Raw genomic sequence first — 9,624 nt, forward strand, 5'->3', positions numbered from 1 at the left:
AAACGGGGCAGGAGTGGGCCCCTCACTGCCCTCCATGGTCTTAGCTCTTATTCAACTGCTGGTGCCAGCGGACGCAGGGTGTATGTTCTAGACCGTGTGTCTCAAACTTTAATGTGTCGGGCGCAGTGGCTCGCGCCTGTAATCCTAGCACTTTGGGAGGCTGAGGCAAGCGGATCACCTGAGGTCAGGAGTTCAAGACCAGCCCGGGCAACTTGGTCAACGGGGTTTAGTAGAAACCCTGTCTTGGCCGGGCGCAGTGGTTCACGCCTGTAATCCCAGCACTTTGGGAGGCCGAGGCGGGTGGATCACCTGAGGTCGGGAGTTCGAGACCAACCTGGTCAACATGGTGAAACCCCTTCTCTACTAAAAATACAAACATTAGCCAGGCGTGGTGGCGGGCACCTGTAATCCCAGTGACTCGGGAGGCTGAGGCAGGAGAATCGCTTGAACCCAGGAGGCAGAGATTGCAGTGAGCCGAGATCGCACCACTGCACTCCAGCCTGGGGGACAAGAGTGAGACTTCATCTCAAAAAAAAAAAAAAAAAAAAAGCAACGCTGTCTCTACTAAAAATACAAAAGTTAGCCACGCATGGTGTGGCGTGTGCCTGTAATTCCAGCTACTCGGGAAGCTGAGGCATGAGAATCGCTTGAACCCAGGAGGCAGAGGTTGCAGTGAGCTGAGATTGCACCACTGCACTCCAGCCTGGGCAACAGAGCAAGACTCTATCTCAAAAAAAAAAAAAAAGAAAAGAAAAGAAAAGAAAAGAAAAACAGGAAAGAAAAGAAAAAAAGAAAAAACTTTAATGTGTGCACATCTCACGGGGGATCTCGTTGAATGCGGGTTCTGAGCAGTAGGTCTGGGGTGGCGCCGACTCATTTCCAGTCAGCTCCCTGTAACACTGATGCAGCTCACACGTGGGTCATAATTTGAGTAGCACTATAGCCTCCATATGTGTGTCCCCTTCCACAAATCCATAAGCTGAAACCTAATCTCCAATGGAATAGCATTAAGAGGTCGGGCCCTTGCAAGATTATATCATAAGGTGAAGCCTTTATGCCTGGAGTCACTGCCTAAGAGAGGCCCCATGGCCCAGCACAATTGCTCACGCCTGTAATCTCAGCAATTTGGGGGGTGGAGGTTGGGAGATTGCTTGAGGCCAGGAGTTAGAGACCAGCCTGGACCATATAGCAAGACCTCATCTCTAAAAAAAATAAATTAGTCAGGTGTGGTGGCCCACGTCTGTAGTCCCTGCTGCTTGGGAGGCTGAGGTGGGCGGATGGCTTCAGCCCAGGAATTTCAGGCTGCAGTGAGCTACGATCCTGCCACTGCACTCCAGCCTGGGTGACAAAGCGAGACTCTGGCTCTAAAAAAATAAATAAATAAATAAGAGAGAATCAAGGGAGCTTTGTGTGGTGGTGAAGATGGCCTCTGACTTTCCAATATGGTAGGCATTAGCACAGTGGAGGATGAAGGGGGAACTGGGAGCCCCTCAACAGGCCTTTTGAGCACACGAAATGTGAAACTGAATTTGCAATTTCATGCAACTTTAATGACTTTAAATTTAATAGCCACGTGTGGCTAGTGGCTACCATATTGGACAATGGAGGTGTAGACACAGGGAGCTGACCACATCAGGGTCATGGAGCTGGCGATCTGAGTTTCCAGCCTCAATATGTGACACAGTTGGGAACTAGAAGAAGAGTCAGAGGGTCAGAGTGTCCCCACTCACAGTATCTCATTCCTTGAAAGCTCAGGTAACATGCCTTGGCCCCTACACATTCCTGTCGGTGCAGGAAGATGCTCCTGGGCATTATGGTCCACATTCTAGAGAGTTCTAGACACAGACCGGCCCCAGCTTCACAGCTGGAGGTACCATGGACATTCATTCCTTCTTCATCTCTTGAACTGAGACTGCCCCAGATGTGGACGTGGGTATCTGGCTCAATGTGGCCCAGAGGGACTATGGACTGGACAATCGGCCCTGTTCTCCTGCCTACTGTCCCTTAAACAAATAAGAGATCAAACAAATGGCAACTGCCTCTCACCTGTGGTGGCATTTCCAGTCTCCCGGGAGCTGTTGATTCCATTCTTCTCCACCCACACGGAAAACACGTACAAAGAACCGGGTTCAAGTCCATCCACGGTGATGTTGGTGTCTGTTGTGCTTCGAGTCTCGTTTCTGCCACCGTCTCTGGTGTACTCAACCCAGTAGGTGGAGTTCTGTGGGTCTGGGCCATCGGGGGCCTCCCAGGTCAGGGCGAGGGAGCTGTTGGTCTGAGCCTCCACTGTCAGGTTTCTCACTGGGTTGGGAGCTGAAAACCAGTACAGGAGGGGAAATGAGTTGTCGTTTCTGGCCCTCGAAATTTCCGGCCCTTCCTTAACCACTGGATCCAGCAGGTGGAGGCAGGGAGGCCCAGCTCTGCACCGTCCAATGTGGCAGCCACGAGTTCCATGTGAGTGTTGAGTACTCGTGATGTGGCTTTTGTGAAATGAGATGAGCCGTTAGTGTGAGATCCACACCGGCTTTTGAAGAGCTGGTGTCAAATTAAGAATGTCAACTATCTCATTGATCCTTTTTATATATTTTTTATTTTTGTGGGTATATTCGGTGTATATATTTAATGATCCTTTTTATATTGATTACATGTCAAAATGATAATATTTTGTATCTGCTGGGCGTGGTGACTCACACCTCTAATCCCCGCACTTTGGGAGGCCAAGGCAGGTGGATCACCTGAGGTCAGGAGTTGGAGACCAGCCTGGCCAACATGGCAAAACCCTGTCTCTACTAAAAATACAAAAGTTAGCCGGGCATGGTGGCATGTGCCTGTAGTCCCAGCTACTCGGGATGCTGAGGCAGGAGAATTGCTTGAACCCAGGAGGTGGAGGTTGCAGTGAGTCAAGATCACACCACTGCATTTCAGGCTGGGAAACAGAGACTCCGTCTCAAGAAAAAAAAAAATGTGTCTGATCGACTACATAAAATGTCTCATAGTAATTTAGTTTATTTGTTTCTCCTTCCTTTCTTCCTTCCTTCCTTCCTTCCTTCTCTCCCTCCGTCCCTCCCTCCTTCCTTCCTTCCTTCCTTCTCTCCCTCCGTCCCTCCCTCCTTCCTTCCTTCCTTCCTTCTCTCCCTCCGTCCCTCCCTCCTTCCTTCCTTCCTTCCTTCCTTCCTTCCTTCTTTTTTCTTTTTTTTTTTTTCAGACAGGATTTCTCTCTGTTGCCCAGGCTGGAGTGCAGTGGTCCAATCAGAGCTCACTGCAACCTCTGCCTCCTGGGGTCAAGAGATCCTCACACCTCAGCCTCCCGAGGAGATGGAACCACAGGAACACGCCACCACAGCTAATTTTTTAACTTTTTTGGAGAGACAGGCGGACTAGTTTCTTTTTACTTATTTTTATGTGGCTGATAGAAAACTGAAATTCTCATGTGTAGCTTCCACTGTGTTTCAATTGGACTAAAGAACCTGTCGCATTTTGTCAGCTCTCAACCCACCGCCTACCACTGCCCTTACAAAAGAAATAAAAATAAAACAGCGGCTGCCTCTTACCTGTGGCAGTAGTGACAGTCTCCACAGAGCTGTTTATTCCGTCTTTCTCCACCCACACAGAAAACGTATACAATGACCCGGGTTCAAGTCCATCCACGGTGACGTTGGTGTCTGTTGTGGTTCGTGTCTCGGTTCTACCACAGTCTCCAGTGCACTGAACCCAGTAGGTGGAGTTCTGTGGGTCTGGGCCATTGGGGACCTCCCAGCTCAGGGAGATGGAGTTGGTGGTCTGAGACTCTACTCTCAGGTTTCTCACTGGGCTGGGGGCTGAGAAATTAGGAAGAAAGATCTAATATGAGCAGGACTACAGAACATAATGGGGGCAGCCAGTGAGCTTTTTGTTTGTTTTTTTTTTCGAGACAGAGTCTCCGTCTGTCACCCAGGCCATAGTGCAGTGGCACGATCTCGGCTCACCACAACCTCCGCCGCCCGGGTTCAAGCAATCCTCCTGCTTTAGCCTCCCGAGTAGGTGGGACTACAGGTGTGCACCCCCACATCCGGCTAATTTTTATATCTTTTCACCATGTTGGCCAGGCTGGTCTCGAACTCTGGTCCTCAAGTGATCCTCCCACCTCGGCCTCCCAAAGTGCTGGGACTATAGGCATGAGGCAATGTGCCCGGTCAAGTGGCCATTTTTGACCATCAAACTTCCTAGTTCTCCCTCAACAGCTGGTGCCAGTAGATGCAGGGTGTATGGTCTAGACCAGTGCTTCTCATTCTTCGCTGTGTGTCCATCTCACAGGGGACCTTGTGAAAGGCAGGTTCTCACTCAGCAAGGCTAGGATGGAGCTGAGAGTCAGCACTCCCCCACACCCTTTTTTTTCCCACCAGTGTCACTTGCCAATATATTTCCAATCAGATCTCAGAAACATGGATGCCACCTACACACGGATCACGTTTTGAGTAGCAAGGACCTGAGTCAGCACTTTCTAACTGAGCTTCTTCAATGACGAAAATGTTCTCCCACCTTCAAGTACGGTAGGAGAACAGAGAAAGAAATGGAAGCTGTTCAACAGGGCTTTTTTTTTTTTTTTTTTTTTCATTTTTTTTGTTTTTGTCACCCAGGCTGGAGTGCAGTGGCGCCATCTCGGCTCACTGCAAGCTCCGCCTCCCACGTTCCCGCCATTCTCCTGCCTCAGCCTCCCGAGTAGCTGGGACTACAGGCGCCGCCACCTCGCCCAGCTAATTTTTTGTATTTTTAGTACAGACGGGGTTTCACCGTGTTAGCCAGGATGGTCTCAATCTGCTGACCTCGTGATCCACCCGCCTCGGCCTCCCAAAGTGCTGGGATTACAGGCGGGAGCCACCGCGCCTGGCCTCAACAGGGCTTTCAAACATATGAAACATGAAATTGAATTTGCAGTTTCATGCAACTTCAATGAGTTTAAATCTAATAGCCACGTGTGGCTAGTGGCTACCATATTGGATAATGGAGGTGTAGACACAGGGAGCTGTCCACATCAGGGTCATGGAGCTGACGATCTGAGTTTCCAGCCTCAATATGTGACACAGTTGGGAACTAGAAGAAGAGTCAGAGGGTCAGAGTGTCCCCACTCACAGTATCTCATTCCTTGAAAGCTCAGGTAACATGCCTTGGCCCCTACACATTCCTGTCGGTGCAGGAAGATGCTCCTGGGCATTATGGTCCACATTCTAGAGAGTTCTAGACACAGACCGGCCCCAGCTTCACAGCTGGAGGTACCATGGACATTCATTCCTTCTTCATCTCCTGAGCTGAGACTGCCCCAGGATATGGACATGGGTACCTGGCTCAGTGTGGCCCAGAGGGACTATGGACTGGACAATCGGCCCTGTTCTCCTGCCTACTGTCCCTTAAACGAATAAGAGATCAAACAAATGGAGACTGCCTCTCACCTGTGGTGGCATTTCCAGTCTCCCGGGAGCTGTTGATTCCATTCTTCTCCACCCACACGGAAAACACGTACAAAGAACCGGGTTCAAGTCCATCCACGGTGATGTTGGTGCCTGTTGTTCTTCGAGTCTCGCTTCTGCCACCGTCTCTGGTGTACTCAACCCAGTAGGTGGAGTTCTGTGGGTCTGGGCCATCGGGGACCTCCCAGGTCAGGGCGAGGGAGCTGTTGGTCTGAGCCTCCACTGTCAGGTTTCTCACTGGGTTGGGAGCTGAAAACCAGTACAGGAGGGGAAATGAGTTGTCGTTTCTGGCCCTCGAACTTTCCGGCCCTTCCTTAACCACTGGATCCAGCAGGTGGAGGCAGGGAGGCCCAGCTCTGCACCGTCCAATGTGGCAGCCACGAGTTCCATGTGAGTGTTGAGCACTCGTGATGTGGCTTTTGCGAAATGAGATGAGCCGTTAGTGTGAGATCCACACCGGCTTTTGAAGAGTTGGTGTGAAATTAAGAATGTCAACTATCTCATTAATCCTTTGTATATCTATATTTTTTGTGGGTATGTACTCGGTGTATATATTTAATGATTCTTTTTTTTTTTTTTTTTTCGAGAGGGAGTCTCGCGCTGTCGCCTAGGCTGGAGTGCTGTGGCCGGATCTCAGCTCACTGCAAGCTCCGCCTCCCGGGTTCCCGCCATTCTCCTGCCTCAGCCTCCCGAGTAGCTGGGACTACAGGCGCCCGCCACCTCGCCCGGCTATTTTTTTGTATTTTTTTAGTAGAGAGGGGGTTTCACCGGGTTAGCCAGGATGGTCTCGGCCTCCCAAAGTGCTGGGATTACAGGCTTGAGCCACCGCGCCCGGCCTTAATGATTCTTTTTATATTGATTACATGTCAAAGTGATAATATTTTGTATCTGCTGTGTGTGGTAACTCACACCTCTAATCCCCGCAATTTGGGAGGCCAAGGCAGGTGGATCACCTGAGGTCAGCAGTTCGAGACCAGCCTGGCCAACATGGCAAAACCCCATCTCAAGTAAAAATACAAAAGTCGGCCGGGCATGGTGGCTCAAGCCTGTAATCCCAGCACTTTGGGAGGCCAAGACGGGCGGATCACGAGGTCAGGAGATCGAGACCATCCTGGCTAACACGGTGAAACCCTGTCTCTACTAAAAAATACAAAAAACTAGCCGGGCGAGGTGGCGGGTGCCTGTAGTCCCAGCTACTCGGGAGGCTGAGGCAGGAGAATGGCGAGAACCCGGGAGGCAGAGCTTGCAGTGAGCTGAGATCCGGCCACTGCACTCCAGCCTGGGCAACAGAGCAAGACTCCATCTCAAAAAAATAAAAAAATACAAAAGTCAGCCGGCCATGGTGACACGTGCCTGTAATCCCAGCTACTTGAGAGGCTGAGGCAGGAGAATCGCTTGAACCTGGGAGGCAGAGGTTGCAGTGAGTCAAGATCATGCCACTGCACTCCAACCTGGGCGACAGAGCGAGACTCTGTCTCAAAAAAAAAAAAAAATGTATCTGATGGACTACATAAAATGTCTCATAGTAATTTAGTTTATTTGTTTCTTTCTCTTTCTTTCTTTCTTTCTTTTTTGTTTGTTTGTTTGTTTGTTTTTGAGACAGGATTTCTCTCTGTTGCCCAGGCTGGAGTGCAGTGGTCCAATCAGAGCTCACTGCAACTTCTGCCTCCCGGGCTCAAGTGATCCGCTCACCTCAGCCTCCCGAGGAGATGGAACCACAGGAACACGCCACCACAGCTAATTTTTAAATTTTTTTGGAGAGACAGGAGGACCAGTTTCTTTTTACTTATTTTTATGTGGCTGACAGAAAAATTGAAATTCTCATGTGTAGCTTCCACTGTGTTTCGATTGGACTAAAGAACCTGTCGCATTTTGTCAGCTTTCAACCACCGCCTACCACTGTCCTTACAAAAGAAATAAAAATAAAACAGCGGCTGCCTCTTACCTGTGGCAGTAGTGACAGTCCCCACAGAGCTGTTTACTCCGTCTTTCTCCACCCACACAGAACACGTACACAATGACCCGGGTTTAAGTCCATCCACGGTGACGGTGTATGTTGTGGTTCGTGTCTCGTTTCTACCACAGTCTCCAGTGCACTGAACCCGGTAGGTGGAGTTCTGTGGGTCATCGAGGACCTCCCAGCTCAGAGAGATGGAGCTGGTGGTCTGAGTCCCCACTGTCAGGTTTCTCACTGGGTTGGGGGCTGAGAATTGGGAAGGAGGGTCTGGTGAAAAGGGAACCAGTTCAGTGCCATCTCTCCCAACCCCTTGAGCTCGTGCCCCGAGTCCAGAAACAACAGCGCTCATAAGCCCTACCACGGACCACTGGGCCCCACGCGGACCCCCCAGAGGTTCATGGCAGTTGCGGTCCCACCTCTTCGAGTGGGCAGTGAGTTCAGGCAGGGGTCACTCACCGGTCGCCCTGGTCCCTGTCCAGCTGCACAGGCCCTGGAGGGAACCCAGAGAAACGGAGTCAGCCTCTCTACCACTCCTCCGCCCAGTGAGGCTGCGGGGCTGGGAGGAGCAGCTGGTCCCCCGCCCCATGAGTCACCCTTGGACGGGAGGGTGGGGCCCCCGTTAGGTTGGCTGTCACGAAGGTCACCCAAACCATCTTTCCTGGGTCGAGAAGGGGGAGCACGGCAGGGGCGGAGTCAGGGGCTGGGGTTGGCTCCACCCAAGAAGGCCGAGAGATAAAATTAATGATTTCATTTCCCGAAATATATGGCCTTGAAAACCGAGGGCAGAGAGCAATGAACACACTGGGAAGAGAGAAAAAAACCAAGGTTGGGGAACAGGAACCTTGGCCTGAGGGTGGAGGGCCTGGGGGCCTGGGTCTGAGGGTGGAGGGGCGGGGATCTGGACCCCTGGTTTGAGGGAGGAGAGGTTGGGGGCCTGGACTCCTGGGTCTGAGGGAAGAGGGGCTGGGGTCTGGACTCCTAGTCTGAGGGAGGAGGGGCTGGGGTCTGGACTCCTGGGTCTGAGGGAGGAGGGCCTGGGGTCTGGACTCCTAGTCTGAGGGAGGAGGGGCTGGGGGTCTGGACTCTTAGTCTGAGGAAGGAGGGGCTGCTCCCTGTCCGTCAGTCATTGTGTGCACAGTTGTGTGTCGCCTGAAGCCAGTGTCCCGTGCAGCAGACACAACAGCGTCTAAGAGCCCAGGTGAAGCCGGTGTCCCCGCAGCAGACACAGCAGTGTCTAAGAGCCCGGGTGAAGCCAGTGTCCCCGCAGCAGACACAGCAGTGTCTAAGAGCCCGGGTGAAGCCGGTGTCCCCGCAGCAGACACAGCAGTGTCTAAGAGCCCGGGTGAAGCCGGTGTCCCCGCAGCAGACACAGCAGTGTCTAAGAGCCCGGGTGAAGCCGGTGTCCCCGCAGCAGACACAGCAGTGTCTAAGAGCCCGGGTGAAGCCGGTGTCCCCGCAGCAGACACAGCAGTGTCTAAGAGCCCGGGTGAAGCCGGTGTCCCCGCAGCAGACACAGCAGTGTCTAAGAGCCCGGGTGTAAGACTCTGCTACAGTTTCTGCCAAGCCTAAAGCCCTCTTCCTTCTCCAGGGGATCTTTGGCACCTAATTCCTCAATATCGAGGTACAGGGACCCAGCTCCTTCTCCCTCAGACCTGGGAGTCCCTGCCTTGGGAGCCCGCTCTGGGTGGGGAGCACTTACCAGCAGCACCAGGTTCCCCCAGACCCTGAGGCCCCCGCCAGCCCCAGCCATGCCTCCAGATACTGCTGGGGACCCAGGAGTCCCAGGCCTGGTCCTTCCACCTGCTGGACTTTATACTCAAGAATTTCCCCTTTCCCAGATCATTGGTGAAGCCAGAGGCCAGGGCGGGAAGGGGAGGAGGAGGAAGTGGAACCCAGCTCCCAGCCCTGCCCCGCTGGCCCTCACCTTCCTCCCTCACCGCTGCCTCTAGCTCTGACACTGGAGATGCCTCCGATCCTTTCTCCAGCCCCACTCCACTTTGTCCCCTGAAATCTCCCTCTGCATCCGAGGTACTGGGTGCTGCGTCCCACTGCTGCACGAACGTGGGTCGTGGGGCACAGGATGAGAGCGGGAGGTGTTGAGAGAAAGGCCAGCTGACTCCCTTGTCTCCTTGCTGGGTGATCACATATCAAGAGCAGCCTGGGGCTTAGACCTCACGCCCCTCGTCCCTGGAGCACGCTCTTCCATTCAGGCTCTGAGGCCTT

At 52.5% G+C, this 9,624-nt stretch overlaps 1 protein-coding gene across 1 annotated transcript in view; it reads right to left on the reverse strand.

The window, feature by feature from the left end:
* LOC105497305 (protein tyrosine phosphatase receptor type H) overlaps nucleotides 1-9,236 on the reverse strand; it is a 30,388-nt gene extending 21,152 nt beyond the window's left edge. Inside the window, exons 1-6 of the mRNA XM_071087887.1 lie at nucleotides 9,101-9,236; nucleotides 7,858-7,891; nucleotides 7,390-7,647; nucleotides 5,427-5,693; nucleotides 3,552-3,818; nucleotides 2,047-2,313 (exon numbers count right to left, since the gene is read on the reverse strand). Of these exons, the coding sequence (XP_070943988.1) occupies nucleotides 2,047-2,313; nucleotides 3,552-3,818; nucleotides 5,427-5,693; nucleotides 7,390-7,647; nucleotides 7,858-7,891; nucleotides 9,101-9,151 (1,144 nt within the window). The 5' untranslated portion in view covers nucleotides 9,152-9,236. The remainder of the gene's footprint in view (nucleotides 1-2,046; nucleotides 2,314-3,551; nucleotides 3,819-5,426; nucleotides 5,694-7,389; nucleotides 7,648-7,857; nucleotides 7,892-9,100) is intronic.
* Nucleotides 9,237-9,624: the final 388 nt, after the last annotated feature.

The sequence above is a fragment of the Macaca nemestrina genome, chromosome 20, assembly GCF_043159975.1.
Source record: "Macaca nemestrina isolate mMacNem1 chromosome 20, mMacNem.hap1, whole genome shotgun sequence".
NCBI lineage: Eukaryota > Metazoa > Chordata > Mammalia > Primates > Cercopithecidae > Macaca > Macaca nemestrina.